The sequence below is a fragment of the Scylla paramamosain genome, unplaced genomic scaffold (assembly GCF_035594125.1).
Source record: "Scylla paramamosain isolate STU-SP2022 unplaced genomic scaffold, ASM3559412v1 Contig4, whole genome shotgun sequence".
NCBI lineage: Eukaryota > Metazoa > Arthropoda > Malacostraca > Decapoda > Portunidae > Scylla > Scylla paramamosain.
In genome coordinates, this window is record NW_026973669.1 from 1,056,506 (window position 1) to 1,072,531 (window position 16,026).

A 16,026-nucleotide genomic window follows, 5' to 3' on the forward strand; every position below is an offset into this window, starting at 1 on the left:
CTCTTCCTATTAATCCCTTTCTTTGCTGTGAATGCTTGTGGAGGTTTTACACATTGCTTTTAGTGCTGCGAAGTGTTGACTGTCGCTGTGAAAGGGTTGAAAGGTTAATGATCCTGGGAGGCAAAGAAAACTGCTGGTCTGTGCATCAATAGCCGTGGTGTTCTGATGGTCTGCCTTCTTCATCACTTCTCACCAAAACAAGAAAACAACAAAACTTGATTGAAAAACAAGCCACAGAGACAGGCAGAGCGGGTGGGAGTGCAGGGGAGAGGGAGAGGGAGAGAGGACGGTGTGGGAGACAAGACAGATATGGAGAGAGATGATACTTAACATTGCATCTCTTGCTATTCAAAGCTAGGTGAGTGTGTTGAAGCCTCCCTCCTGAAAGAGTTCAAGTCACCGGCAGGGGGAAACAGCAGCAGGCAGGGAGTTCAGGAGTGTGCCAGTAAAGGGGATGAGAGACTGAGAATACTGGTTAACTCTTGCATCAGGGAGGTGGACAGAATAGTGGTGAAAGATTGAGAATACTGATTAACTCTTTCATTCAGGAGGTGGACAGTATAGTGGTGAAAGATTGAGAATATTGGTTAACTCTTGCACCAGGGAGCTGCAGACAATAGTGGTGAAAGATTGAGAATACTGGTTAACTCTTGCATCAGAGAGGTGGACAGAATAGTGGTGAAAGATTGAGAATACTGATTAACTCTTGCATTCAGGAGGTGGACAGTATAGTGGTGAAGGATTGAGAATACAGGTTAACTCTTGCATTAGATAGGTGGACAGAGTAGTAGTGAAAAATTGAGAATACTGGTTAACTTGCACTACGGAAGTGGAGACAATAGTGCTGAAAGATTGAGAATGCTGGTTAACTTGCATTCAGAAGGTGGACAGAATAGTGGTGAAAGATTGAGAATGCTGGTTAACTTGCATTCAGAAGGTGGACAGAATAGTGGTGAAAGATTGAGAATGCTGGTTAAATCGTGCATTAGGGAGGTGGACAGAATAGTGGTGAAAGATTGAGAATACTGGTTAACTCTTGCATTAGAGAGGTGGAGGCAATAGTGGTGAAAGATTGAGAATACTTGTTAACTCTTGCATTAGGGAGGTGGACAGAATAGTGGTGAAATATTGAGAATACTGGTTAACTCTTGCATTAGGGAGGTGGACTGATAAGTGGTGAAAGACTGAGAATACTGGTTAACTATTGCATTAGGGAGGTCAACAGAATACTGGTTAAATCTTGCATCAGGGAGGTGGACAAAATAGTGGTGAAAGTTTGAGAATACTGGTTAACTCTTGCATCAAGGAAGTGGACAGAATAGTGGTGAAAGATTGAGAATACTGGTTAAATCTTGCATCAGGGAGGTGGACAGAATAGTGGTGAAAGATTGAGAATACTGGTTAACTCTTGCATCAGGGAGGTGGACAGAATAGTGGTGAAAGATTGAGAATACTGGTTAACTCTTGCATCAGGGAGGTGGACAGAATAGTGGTGAAAGATTGAGAATAATGGTTAACTCTTGCATCAGGGAGGTGGACAGAATAGTGATAAAAGATTGAGAATACTGGTTAACTCTTGCATCAGAGAGGTGGACAGGATAGTGGTGGAAGATTGAGAATACTGGTTAACTCTTGCATCAGGGTGGAGACAATAGTGGTGAGAAAGTAAGGCCTCTTATCAAATTATATTGAGATTTTTTGGCCAAATAGTTAGGAGTATATAAAATTTCAATAAAATTGCTAGCAAGATCTGCCCCCAAGCTTGAAAGAGGCAGAGACAGCAAGGAAGTGGTTCTCAGAGTGGGGTGTGACGAATAGACTGCATCAGTAGTCAGTAGGGAGCTGTGAAAGAAGACTGCAGCAGTGTGTGGACAGAGATGGCAGGTGGAAATAGATAGGCGTGTTTTGTACAGGGACTGCCACTTGTAGGTGTGATGGCTTCCTGCTCCAGCTCTTGTGTTCTTGTGTACTACTGCTACTTGGAAGGCTCTGCAATGGTGCCACCTTAAGTCCACTGCAACACACTTGTCCTCCAATGTACGATAATGTACCAAGGTCCTTAAGAATGGCATTTATTGATTTTATGATCATTATTATTATTTATTTTTTCTTTTACAGTGTCTCTCTTAAATAGAAAAACAATAATAAAAAGTGTAATATATATATATATTTTTTTTTTTTGGTTATTTGGTAACTTTTTTTTTCGCGTTTAATGACAAATTAAGTTGGTGGCAAGAGGAGTAGACATTTCAAGTTACCCTCCATTTCCACCCATGGCTTGCTGGTTCTCTAACACTTGGTCAAAATTTATGAATCATTAATAAATGATTATTTGTTTGATATTGTAAAGAAAAAGAAAAAAAAAACGAAAAAAGTGCCAGCAGAAATCTGTGTGTAGAGTGCCGTTAGAAAAACAAAAAATGAAGACAAGACTAAGAGTGACGACGATGGGAGGCATGAATGCGCACACCGGTGTTGTAGGTGAGGAGGTGAATAGGAATGGTGAGATGCTTGATGAGTTTGTGAGTGAGATGGACGTGGAAAACCTGAATGAGACCCTGGCGTGGTGTGGCAGGAAGCAGCAGTCTGCGATTGACTACAAGCTAGTGAATGGGAGGATGGTGAGAGTGTGTACTGCATGTGCATTGATGAGCACGTTGTGACGGACTTTGTCTCAGAACACTGTATGCTGGCGTTAGAATGTTGAATGGGAGAAGAATGAAAAGATAAGCATGGTGAACCAGTGGGTGGGTCGACTAGGAAGTGCAGCAAGGATGAGAGCCAGTAAGTATGACGTGCTGCGAGAACTTTGGAAGAGCGTGGCTGTTCCGAGCATTGTGTTTGGTATGGACGTGATTGTGTGGAATGAGAATGAACTAGAGAATGTAAAAGTAGGAGAGAATAGAGTAGCAAGAATGGCACTGAATGCACCAAGGTATGCAGCGATAGAGGCTTTTTAGGGGAGACATGGGCTGGAGTACTTTGAGAGAGAGAGAGAGAGAGAGAGTAGCAGGTGGGGGAAGAAGTGTGTTAGGATGGCAGTTAAAAAAGGCTTGGAAACTAGGTGGGCTTTTCAGCGGCTTGAGGGGACGCATGTTGAGAGTGACTGGAGTATGATTGCTAGAAATGGAGAGGGTTTAGATTGGGGTGTAAGAAAGTGGAAGAGTGAGATGGAGTAGTGAAACATGTGGGACTGAGTGAATGGAAGAGTAAGATGGAACAAAAGAGTACTTTGGCGTGGTATTGGCGAGAGAAAGAGGCCCCGACGTATGCAAGGTGGTATAATGGAAGCCTGAGAGGCGATCTCTTTCGAGCGAGGGCACAGTGTATGGATGTGAATGCAGGGAGTTACAGATGGTCCGAGTCCAGCAGCGAAGTGTGCCAGACGTGTGACATGGGAGAGGATGAGACGGTGGAGCGTGTGGTGCTGGAGTGTGTGAAGTATGCCAGAGACAGGAATGAGATGATGCAAGTGGTGCTGAGGGAACTGGGGAACGTCACAGTGGAGAAGACAGGAAGGGAGTGGATGGTGTTGCTGCTGGGACTGTGTGGGGAGACGAATGGAAGGATGATTGAGGCTGTCAAAGTGTTTCTGCAGAAAATGTGGACCGCTAGATGTAGGAGTTAGTGGTGTGAAATATGGCGTCTGTTTTACGTTTGCCTTTTTTTTTTTTTTTTTTTTTTTTTTTTTTTTTTTCCTAACGGGAGTTATCAATAAAAAAAAACTGACATGAGCAATCCCCAGGTATGAAAGATGATGCATGTTTTTCTGTTTAATATTTTTGTTTTTTTCCTGTTTTTCGTACAGGATTTGCCGTTATGAAGGCTTGATTCAGGAGTAATCCCAAGCCTCCCTAGGCGTCAAAATCAAGATTAAGTTCGAGCCACCCTGAAGAAAGAACTTTTTGGTGAGCTGTGGCGGTGTGTACAAGTGGCTTTGCCTTGCTCTCTGAGTTTTCTCTGAGTTTTGTGGTTTATGTTCTCTTGCCTGTGTGCTGAAATACCCTGAAAATGGTGATGAGCGCGTGTGGTTCATGCGAGGAGAGTGTGGCGAACAGGCAAAGGGCTGTGGCATGCGAGAGATGCATGGCCTGGTTCCATGTAGCCTGTGTGGGCATGAGGGAGGCCAACATGAAGGCGCTGGGGTTCGAGCTTCTGGTGTTCCTCTGCAGGGAATGCCTGAGCAAGAGCCTCAATGAGTGGAGGAACCAGGATGAGGAAAAAGAAGAGAGAGTGGAGCAGAGCACCCAGACAGAAAACCTGATGAAAGAGGCAGAAGCACAGACGACGAAGACTGAAGAGAGAAAAGACCAGCAAGAAGTGGTGGAAGTGGCCAGAACAGACAGACGCCCAAGGAAGAAGAGAATGGTAATCAAGAAAGCCCCAGTACGTGTCATTGGAGACAGCATGGTAAGGAAGACTCCCGACTTTGTGAGAAGGGAAATTGAGTGCACCAGCATGGGAGGTGCTAAGATCCAAGACGTCAAGAGGAAAGTCAAGGAAGAAGTGCAAGAAATGGAAGAGAGAAGCCTGCTAGTTGTCCAAGGAGGAGGCAACAACTTAGTAGAGGCAGGTGCTGAAGACACAGTAAAGGAAGTGATAGAAGCAGTGAGGGCAGCAGAAGAAAAGAAGATGTGTGTGGCTGTGGTGGGGGTCCTGCGGCGCCCACGGGAAGGAGTGCAGTAGGAGAAGGTCAGAAGAGAAACGAACCGCAAGATATGCATGGAACTCATGAAGGTCAAGATGGAATGGATGGCAGATAAGAAGGGCAACGTGAGCTTCCTGGACATGGATGGGATCCTTGACCAGGACAAATTCTTCGGGAGAGACGGGGTCCACCTCAACCACAACGGGAATGAGAGGCTAGGACGTCGACTGGCCGAGTGGATGAGGGCGAGGCAGGTGTGTTGTGTGGACGAGGCATGACGAGGAGGACCCACTGATGTCAGCGAACATGGAAGAAAAGAGACTAGCCAGGCAAGTAAATGTGTGAAGATTGGCTGTATGAATGTGAGAGGATGGGGTGTGGGCAAGTTTGAGGATGTATGCAAGGAGCTCAGGGAGTGGAGGTTCGACTTAGTCGGGCTCACTGAGACTCACCTGAGAGATGATGTACGAATGGAGGGATGCGAGTATGTTATGACTGGAAAGGAGCGTAAGGCACAGGAAACGAGTAGAAATGGAAATGAGGAAATGAGTAGACAGTGTAGATGGCTGAGGAAAAAGAGGCATGAAAGCGATGAGGCAAAGAATGAGTATGAGAATGCATGGGCCGCGTATGTGAAGCAGCAGCGGTTCACAAGACGAATGATAATGAATGCTAAAGTGAAGAGTGAAAGGAGTATGATTCAATCTTTAAGGGAGAAAGGTATGGAAGGTGGCCGTGAATGGTACAAGTTCATGAGAGGTGAGAATATGTGAGGCAGTGTTGGCGTGGAGAGTCTAAAAGTGGAGGGTGTAGTTATAACAGAGAAGGACGGAATCAGGGAGGCAATCAAAGGGTTCTGGGAAGAAGTAGGTGGGGTAGGTGAGATGTTTAGTGTGAGAGAAGAATGTGTAACACTGGAAAGGAAGAATGCAGATGAACTGGATGAAAGAATCAGTAGGGATAAAGTGGCGAGGTGTGTGAGAAGGCAGAAGAATGGCAAGGCAGCAGGTCCAGATGATATACCCTATGAGTTCTACAAGAATGGTGGGGAGGTAGTGATAGACAGAATGACTGAGTTATTCAACCGAGTGTGTGATGAAGAGAGAGTGCCAAGAAAGTGGAATGAGAGCAGAGTGTGTCTGTTGCATAAGGGGGGATTTAAGAGTAAGAATGAGCTGAAGAACTACAGGCCAATTGCATTAGTGAGTACAATAAGTAAAGTTTTCAGTGCAGTGTTGAATGAGAGACTGTGTAAATGGATTGAGAGAGCTGGAGTGCTGGGTGAAGAACAGAATGGTTTTCGTAGGGACAGGAGAGCTGAGGACAATATGTTTGTGGTGAATGAAATGATTGAGAAGAAAAAGAAGGATGGGGGTAATTTGGATATAGAGAAAGCTTATGATAGAGTGAACAGAGAAATGCTAGGTAGAGTCTTAGAAAAGATTGGATTGAGTGCAAAGATAGTTAACATAGTGCAAAGTATGTATGTGGACACAAGAGCTAGATACAGGCTAGGAGACATAGAAACAGACTGGGTGATGAGTGAGAGAGGAGTTAGGCAGGGCTGTATATTGTCACCAACCCTTTTTAGCCTGTATACAGAGGAGCTAGCAGCCAGGATGAGAAGAATGAATGTAGGGGTAAGTGTGGGGAATGATAAAGTATGTGTGCTCCTTTATGCAGATGACGTAGTTGTTATGAGTGAATCGGCAGATGAGCTTCAAAGTTTGTTGGATGTAGTGGATGGCTATGGTAAAGACTTTGGAGTAAGGTTTAGCAGTGAGAAAAGCAAAGTAATGATTGTGAATAGGTCAGAGGATGAAAGTAATGTGGTATGGAGACTTGGAGAGAATGAGTTGAGACAGGTGCAAGAATACAAGTACTTGGGGATGTGGATGAGTCCTAGTGGGTGTGCAAAGGCAAAAAATGAAAAGATAAGTATGGTAAACCAGTGGGTAGGTCGATTGGGAAGCGCGGCAAGGATGAGAGCAAGTAAGTATGATGTGTTGAGAGAAGTGTGGAAGAGTGTGGCTGTGCCATGTATAATGTATGGTATGGATGTGATTCCATGCAATGAAAGTGAAATTGATAAGTTAGAAGTGGGCCAGAATAGAGTAGCAAGGATGGCACTGAGTGCACCGAGGTGCACAGCAGTTGAAGCCTTGAGAGGTGACATGGGATGGAGCACCTTCAGAGAAAGACTCACAAAAGCCACACTTAGGTACAAGATTAGGCTTGAGAGAATGGATGATGCAAGAATAGCAAGGAAGGTGTACCTGTGGAATGAAAGTGGAAGCAAATGGAGGAAGAGATGCATGAGAATGACCGACAGGAATGGATTGCAAGTTGTGTGGGCGATAAGAATGGCTGGGAGGAATCAAAATGAGCGTGAATGGGTGGTAACAAGAGGAGGCAGAGTGGGAGCCGAATGGGATGTGAGAAAATGGAAGAATGAGATAGACAAAGAAGTGAAATGTGTGGGACTGAATGAATGGAAGAATGAAATGGAAAGAAAGAAGACCCTGGAATGGTACAAGGAGAAAGAGGCCCCGAGGTATGAAAGGTGGTATGATGGAAGCCTGGGCGGTGATCTTCTCTTCCGAGCGAGGGCACAGTGTATGGATGTGAATGCAAGGAGTTACAGGTGGTCTGAGTCCCGCAGCAAAGTGTGCCAGATGTGTGACATGGGAGAGGATGAGACGGTGGAACATGTGGTGCTGGAGTGTGTGCAGTATGCCAGAGACAGGAATGAGATGATGCAAGTGATACTGACTGAGTTAGGGCATGATAGGAATGAAAGAGTGGAGAAGACAGGAAAGGAATGGATGGTGTTGTTGCTGGGACTGGGTAGAGAGGCCAATGAAAGGATGATTGAGGCGGTGAAAGAGTTTCTGGAGAGAATGTGGCGTGCCAGGTGTATGAACAATTAGGATAGAGGATGCTGTTCGTTTCTCTTTTTTTTTTTTCCCCTTTCTACAGGAGTTGCCGATCCAAAGGCCTGGCTCAGGAGTGATCCTGTGCCACCTGTACCATCAAGATCAAGATCAAGATTGTGTGTTTTGTTGTCTGTGTCTGTTGGAGCGTCCGCGTGCTGCGTGGTGGTCAGTGGTCAGGTCACGCTGAGTGTGCGGCAGCTTGCGCCTGTGTCTGAGCTGGCCTGGGTCACCTGTGGTCACCTGTCCACTCTGTGTCTGGTGGAGGGAACAGACAAGACGTCAGCGTGGTGGTCAGTGGTCAGGTCACGCTGAGTGTGCGGCAGCTTGCGCCTGTGTCTGAGCTGGCCTGGGTCACCTGTGGTCACGTGGCGGCGCCTCCCTGGGCTCACCTGAGGGCGTGCAGGTAATGGTGGGCGGGGAACAAGTAAATGTCGGGATGTGAGTGACTAAGGTGGTGGTCACCGTCACTGTTGTTGTGGTTTGTTTGTTTGTTTGTTTGTTTGTTGATTTCTTTTATTCCCAAGACGTGGCGGCGCCGCCTGGCTGTCTGCTGGTGCTGCCTGCCTGTGGTCTGACCATTTTGTCGCGAGTGTTTGGGCGTTGTCCTTTCTGGGGATTTCCCGGCCCATACTGAGTGAGGTTAGGTTAGGTTAGGTTTTCTGGGCAAGATTTTCCCGTCACAGTGGTGGCAGCCACGCAGGACAAGACACACACCGTCAGTTAGTGTTTTCTGCTTTCTTGTTTTATTTTTGTTATTTTGTTAATTTGTTTATTATTGTTTTATTTGTTTGTCTTGCAGGAGAACAGACGCGGTGAAAGAGCAAGGCCAGACTGGCAAGTCCTCCTGTCCATTGTGCCCCAGAGCCTCTCAGATCAGTGGCTGGCAAGTCCTCCCATCCTCTCTGCCCCAGAGCCCCTCAGGTCAGTGGCTGGCAAGTCCTCCCATCCTCTCTGCCCCAGAGCCCCTCAGGTCAGTGGCTGGCAAGTCCTCCCATCCTCTCTGCCCCAGAGCCCCTCAGGTCAGTGGCTGGCAAGTCCTCCCATCCTCTCTGCCCCAGAGCCCCTCAGGTCAGTGGCTGGGGACTCAGAACACTGCACCACTGTTGGCAACACTTGTGTCATTGTCACAAGTTATTATCTTACTCTTTGCAAGAAGTCAGTTTTTTATTTATTTATTTATTTATTTATTTATTTATTTATTTATTTATTTATTTATTTATTTGGATAACCTGAAGATCCACCAGCCCAGTCTTACCACCTGAAGATCCACCAGCCCTGTCCTTTCTGGCCGTTCTATTGCTGCTGTGGTAGACGGTCACTGTTCTTCTCCTAGATCTATTAACAGTGGTGTTCCTCAGGGTTCTGTCCTGTCACCCACTCTCTTCCTATTATTCAACAATGATCTTTTAAACCAAACTTCTTGTCCTATCCACTCCAATGCTGATGATACCACCCTGCACTTTTCCACGTCTTTTTCTAGACTTCCAACCATTCAGGAAGTAAACAGTTCATGCAGGGAAGTCACAGACTACTGATCTCTCCAAAATTCCAGATTAGGGCAGAGCAAACTTGGTATTGTTCAATGCCACAAAAACTCAATTCCTCCATCTATCAACTCGACACAACCTTCCAGACAACTATCCCCTCTTCTTCAATGACACTCAACTGTCCCCCTCTTCTACACTGAACATCCTCGGTCTGTACTTTACTTATAATCTGAACTGGAAACTTCACATCTCATCTCTAGCAAAAACAGCTTTTAGGAAGTCAGGTGTTCTGAGATGTCTCCGCCAGTTTTTCTCACCACCCCCAGCTGCTAACTTTTTACAGGGGCCTTATCCGTCCATGTATGGAGTATGCTTCACATGTCTGGGGGGGGTTCCACTCATACCGTTCTTCTAGACAGGTTGGAATCAAAAGCTTTTTGTCTCATCAACTCCTCTCCTCTAACTGACTGTCTTCAGCCTTTCTCTCATCGCCGCAGTGTTGCATCTCGTGCTGTCTTTTACAGCTATTTTCATGCTAACTGCTCTTCTGATCTTGCTAACTGCATGCTTCCCCTCCTCCCACAGCCTTGCTGCTCAACACTTTCTTCTTTCTCTCACCACTATTCTGTGCACCTCTCTAATGCAAGAGTTAACCAGTATTCTCAATCATTCATCCCTTTTCTCTGGTAATACTGGAGCTCCCTGCCTGCTTCTGTATTTCCACCTTCGTATGACTTGAATTCCTTCAAGAGGGAGGCTTCAACACACTTATCCTTATCTCTCTCTCTCTCTCTCTCTCTCTCTCTCTCTCTCTCTCTCTCTCTCTCTCTCTCTCTCTCTCTCTCTCTCTCTCTCTCTCTCTCTCTCTCTCTCTCTCTCTCTCTCTCTCTCTCTCTCTCTCTCTCTCTCTCTCTCTCTCGTACACAGACAGGCAGGAAGCCCCTCGCTGCCTGTGTGGTGATGGCCTCCTCTGTTACAGGTGCCAGGTGTATCTTGTCTGTGGAGGCTGTGTGTTAGGCTGAGGCTGAGGCAGGAAGCCCCTCGCTGCCTGTGTAGTGACGGCCTCCTCTGTTACAGGTGCAAGGTCGGTGTGCATCCTTGGTGCAGCCCCAGGGTTCCTGCAGGACCAGCCACGGCCAGGAGCAGCGTAGCAATGGAGGGTGCGAGGCCAGGCAGCAGCAGCAGCAGCAGCAGTAGTAACAGCCTGGAGCAGCAGGCAAGCCCAGGCAGGAGGACCTACACTTGTGACCACTGCGGCAAAGTGTGCTCCACCAAGGCTGCCATTGCCAGACATGTCCTCTCCCATGCCAGCAAGACAAGGCTGAGAGGCAGGAGTGGCCCCGCTGAACACACTGCCACCCACACTGGTGGCAGGAACCACAAGTGTGACCTCTGCGGGAAGACATTTGTCTGGAAGAGTCATCTTGCCTCACACATCCTCACCCACACTGGGGAGAGAAAGTTCCAGTGCCTGGAGTGTGGGAAAAGATTTACCCAGGAGAGTCATCTTAACAGACACATCCTCATCCACACTGGGGAGAGAAAGTTCCAGTGCCTGGAGTGTGGGAAAAGATTTACCCAGGAGAGTCATCTTAACACACACATCCTCACCCACACTGGGGAGAGAAAGTTCCAGTGCCTGGAGTGTGGGAAAAGATTTACCCGGAAGGGTTCCCTTAACACACACATCCTCACCCACACTGGGGAGAGAAAGTTCCAGTGCCTGGAGTGTATGAAAAAATTTACCCAGAAAAGTGATCTTAACACACACATCCTCATCCACACTGGGGAGAGAAAGTTCCAGTGCCTGGAGTGTGGGAAAAGATTTATCAACAAAAGTAATCTTAACAAACACATCCTCATCCACACTGGGGAGAGAAAGTTCCAATGCCTGGAGTGTGGGAAAAGATTTATCCACAAAAATCATCTTAACAGACACATCCTCACCCACACTGGGGAGAGAAAGTTCCAGTGCCTGGAGTGTGGGAAAAGATTTATCCACAAAAATCATCTTAACAGACACATCCTCACCCACACTGGGGAGAGAAAGTTCCAGTGCCTGGAGTGTGGTAAAAGATTTACCCGGAAGGGTTCCCTTAACATACACATCCTCACCCACACTGGGGAGAGAAAGTTTCAGTGCCTGGAGTGTGGGAAAAGATTTACCCAGAAAAGTGATCTTAACAGACACATCCTCACCCACACTGGGGAGAGAAAGTTCCAGTGCCTGGAGTGTGGGAAAAGATTTACCCGGAAGGGTTCCCTTAACACACACATCCTCACCCACACTGGGGAGAGAAAGTTCCAGTGCCTGGAGTGTATGAAAAAATTTACCCAGAAAAGTGATCTTAACACACACATCCTCACCCACACTGGGGAGAGAAAGTTCCAGTGCCTGGAGTGTGGGAAAAGATTTACCCGGAAGGGTTCCCTTAACACACACATCCTCACCCACACTGGGGAGAGAAAGTTCCAGTGCCTGGAGTGTGGGAAAAGATTTACCCAGAAGTGTACTCTTGACAGTCACATCCTCACCCACACTGGGGAGAGAAAGTTCCAGTGCCTGGAGTGTGGGAAAAGATTTAGCCAGAAGGGTACTCTTGACAGACACATCCTCACCCACACTGGAAAGAAGAAGAGAAAACATCCAAAATCATAGCTGTTGCAGTCCCCGGTGACTCCGGCCTCAGTAGAGCTGAAAGGCACAAAACTACAAAATATCACGACCTAAAAAGTGACCTGGGAACAACATGGTCGCCGATGGACACCGGTATAATACCAGTGGTGGTGTGGGCGACAGGGCTAATGAAGAAAACCTTGAGAGCTGCCTGGAGGCAATCCCCGGTCGCCCAAGTGCCCACGAGGTACACACAGCTGCGGTCAAGGGAACAGTCGCCACGCTGAACATAACCCTCGGATGGAATGCCGGCGCTGCTGAGGGTGTGACCACTAACACCAGGCTTGGGGCCCATTGCACTCACCAGACAACAAAACAGGAAAGTGCAGAAAACGGGGAGAGAATGTTCCCGTGCCTGCAGTGTGGGAAAAGATTTACCCACAAAGGTAATCTTAACACACACATCCTCACCCACATTGGGGCTTGTACAAACTCAGTGCACCCTGAGTGTAGGAAGACAGAAGGAAGCAGAAACAGAAGGATCTGCTCTGAACCACCCTGGAGAGAGAAACTGCAGCAGAGGATCACCCATCAAAGAGAAGAAATCTGGCAGATAACAAGCTTCCTGTAAGACCAAAACGACACAAGGAACCTCCTCAAGAAAACAGACAGAATGACAGGAAGGCGCAGCGCAAGCAACGGCCGGCCGGGCGGAAGACCGGCAGGGGCCGAGCCCCGGCCGAAGCCTTGGCACCACAGATGAGGACAAAGACAAGAAAATAAAGGCCAGAAAGATGAAGAGGCAGCTTGCAGAAAAGCCAGGGGTGGTGTGCAGACACATGGCAAAGACCTCAATAGAAGTACAAGACCCACCCGAGAAAGAAGTGGCCGAGGGATGCTGGAAGACCCCACGCAGCATCAGGCAGCCCCTGGGATACAGACCACCACGGTTAAACACACAAGTAAACAACAATGCCAGCTGTTCAGCTTACAGAGGAAGGTCTGCTGAGAAAGAGAGTGAGTCAATGCAGCAAGTTTGAGGCTCCAGGTGTAGACAAAGCCCCAAGTTTTGGGTCAGAAAGATTACACGAGTGCACCGTTCCGTGCACTCGTTTGTACCAGACTACAGAAAGGAAAAGAGGAGCCCCCACAATGGCTGGCCACTGGAAACACCAGCCTGCCACCAAACGCCAGCCAGACTCCACTGCCAGCCAGACACAGAGCCGTCCGCTGCCCGTCAACAACACGCAGGTGGCCGACAGAGACACCGGTGTGGAGTTTGGTCTGGTGGAGTGCTCCACATGCACCGGCAGGACTGGCAAGAAGGTAGCACCAGAAACACACACACTGGTGAACAGGACTGCATTCAACACCTTGCCATTCAACACCTTGCTCAACACTCCACATGCAAGTGTTTGGGAACACAAGAGAATGCCACACTACAACACAAAAAATGAGAAAAACAATCAAGAAAGAATTACCTTAACACCTTGAAAAAGATTCGCAGGTCAGAACTAACACCAAAAAACAAGACTACTGCCACAAACCAGCTGGCAGTACCAGTAGTGACTTGTGGGTGTGGTGTGGTGTGGTGACTGGCCACAAGACTACTGCCACAAACCAGCTGGCAGTACCAGTAGTGACTTGTGGGTGTGGTGTGGTGTGGTGACTGGCCACAAGACTACTGCCACAAACCAGCTGGCAGTACCAGTAGTGACTTGTGGGTGTGGTGTGGTGTGGTGACTGGCCAAAAGGTTTATTCTGAAATGTAATCTTGACAAACATCCTCACCCACACTGTGGTAAGGAAGTACAGGTGTGGTGTTTGTGGCAGTGTTTCTGTAGGAAGAGTGGTGTTGCCAGACACATCCAAACACTCCTGTGGGGGTGAGGTGTTGTGGATGTGCTGGTGGTGTGTGAGGGACTTGGAGTGACTAGTGTTTGTGTGTTGTTACTTTGTACTCAAGTGTTGGAATAAACTTTTGTTGCTAGAATGCTGAGTAATGTTGTTATACAGTAAATAATGTGTGTGTGTGTACAAAATGGCCAATAATAAACTTACCATGACAGACAGAGTAGTGGATGACTGGAATAGACTCAGTAGTCAGGTTGTTAGTGCTGAGTCATTACAGAGCTTTGAAATATTAGACAAATGTATGGACAGGGATGACAGGTGGAAATAGACAGGCATGTTTTGTACAGGGACTGCCACGTGCAGGCCTGACGGCTTCCTGCACCAACCCTTGTGTTCTTGTGTGCTGCTGCTGCTGCTGCTGGTGCTGCTGCAAAATCTCTTCCTATTAATCCCTTTCTTTGCTGTGAATGCTTGTGGAGGTTTTACACATTGCTTTTAGTGCTGCGAAGTGTTGACTGTCGCTGTGAAAGGGTTGAAAGGTTAATGATCCTGGGAGGCAAAGAAAACTGCTGGTCTGTGCATCAATAGCCGTGGTGTTCTGATGGTCTGCCTTCTTCATCACTTCTCACCAAAACAAGAAAACAACAAAACTTGATTGAAAAACAAGCCACAGAGACAGGCAGAGCGGGTGGGAGTGCAGGGGAGAGGGAGAGGGAGAGAGGACGGTGTGGGAGACAAGACAGATATGGAGAGAGATGATACTTAACATTGCATCTCTTGCTATTCAAAGCTAGGTGAGTGTGTTGAAGCCTCCCTCCTGAAAGAGTTCAAGTCACCGGCAGGGGGAAACAGCAGCAGGCAGGGAGTTCAGGAGTGTGCCAGTAAAGGGGATGAGAGACTGAGAATACTGGTTAACTCTTGCATCAGGGAGGTGGACAGAATAGTGGTGAAAGATTGAGAATACTGATTAACTCTCATTCAGGAGGTGGACAGTATAGTGGTGAAAGATTGAGAATATTGGTTAACTCTTGCACCAGGGAGCTGCAGACAATAGTGGTGAAAGATTGAGAATACTGGTTAACTCTTGCATCAGAGAGGTGGACAGAATAGTGGTGAAAGATTGAGAATACTGATTAACTCTTGCATTCAGGAGGTGGACAGTATAGTGGTGAAGGATTGAGAATACAGGTTAACTCTTGCATTAGATAGGTGGACAGAGTAGTAGTGAAAAATTGAGAATACTGGTTAACTTGCACTACGGAAGTGGAGACAATAGTGCTGAAAGATTGAGAATGCTGGTTAACTTGCATTCAGAAGGTGGACAGAATAGTGGTGAAAGATTGAGAATGCTGGTTAAATCGTGCATTAGGGAGGTGGACAGAATAGTGGTGAAAGATTGAGAATACTGGTTAACTCTTGCATTAGAGAGGTGGAGGCAATAGTGGTGAAAGATTGAGAATACTTGTTAACTCTTGCATTAGGGAGGTGGACAGAATAGTGGTGAAATATTGAGAATACTGGTTAACTCTTGCATTAGGGAGGTGGACTGATAAGTGGTGAAAGACTGAGAATACTGGTTAACTATTGCATTAGGGAGGTCAACAGAATACTGGTTAAATCTTGCATCAGGGAGGTGGACAAAATAGTGGTGAAAGATTGAGAATACTGGTTAACTCTTGCATCAAGGAAGTGGACAGAATAGTGGTGAAAGATTGAGAATACTGGTTAAATCTTGCATCAGGGAGGTGGACAGAATAGTGGTGAAAGATTGAGAATACTGGTTAACTCTTGCATCAGGGAGGTGGACAGAATAGTGGTGAAAGATTGAGAATACTGGTTAACTCTTGCATCAGGGAGGTGGACAGAATAGTGGTGAAAGATTGAGAATAATGGTTAACTCTTGCATCAGGGAGGTGGACAGAATAGTGATAAAAGATTGAGAATACTGGTTAACTCTTGCATCAGAGAGGTGGACAGGATAGTGGTGGAAGATTGAGAATACTGGTTAACTCTTGCATCAGGGTGGAGACAATAGTGGTGAGAAAGTAAGGCCTCTTATCAAATTATATTGAGATTTTTTGGCCAAATAGTTAGGAGTATATAAAATTTCAATAAAATTGCTAGCAAGATCTGCCCCCAAGCTTGAAAGAGGCAGAGACAGCAAGGAAGTGGTTCTCAGAGTGGGGTGTGACGAATAGACTGCATCAGTAGTCAGTAGGGAGCTGTGAAAGAAGACTGCAGCAGTGTGTGGACAGAGATGGCAGGTGGAAATAGATAGGCGTGTTTTGTACAGGGACTGCCACTTGTAGGTGTGATGGCTTCCTGCTCCAGCTCTTGTGTTCTTGTGTACTACTGCTACTTGGAAGGCTCTGCAATGGTGCCACCTTAAGTCCACTGCAACACACTTGTCCTCCAATGTACGATAATGTACCAAGGTCCTTAAGAATGGCATTTATTGATTTTATGATCATTATTATTATTTAT

At 46.8% G+C, this 16,026-nt stretch overlaps 1 protein-coding gene across 1 annotated transcript; it reads left to right on the forward strand.

Annotated features, from left to right (window-relative positions):
* The first annotated feature begins 3,214 nt into the window (after positions 1 to 3,214).
* On the forward strand, positions 3,215 to 13,681 carry LOC135096453 (oocyte zinc finger protein XlCOF6-like). Its single transcript, XM_063997955.1, has 4 exons — positions 3,215 to 3,617; positions 7,926 to 7,987; positions 8,384 to 8,505; positions 10,149 to 13,681. The coding sequence occupies exons 1-4, from the start codon at positions 3,215 to 3,217 to the stop codon at positions 11,728 to 11,730; spliced, it is 2,169 nt and encodes a 722-aa protein (XP_063854025.1). The 3' UTR covers positions 11,731 to 13,681.
* The last annotated feature ends 2,345 nt before the right edge of the window (positions 13,682 to 16,026 follow it).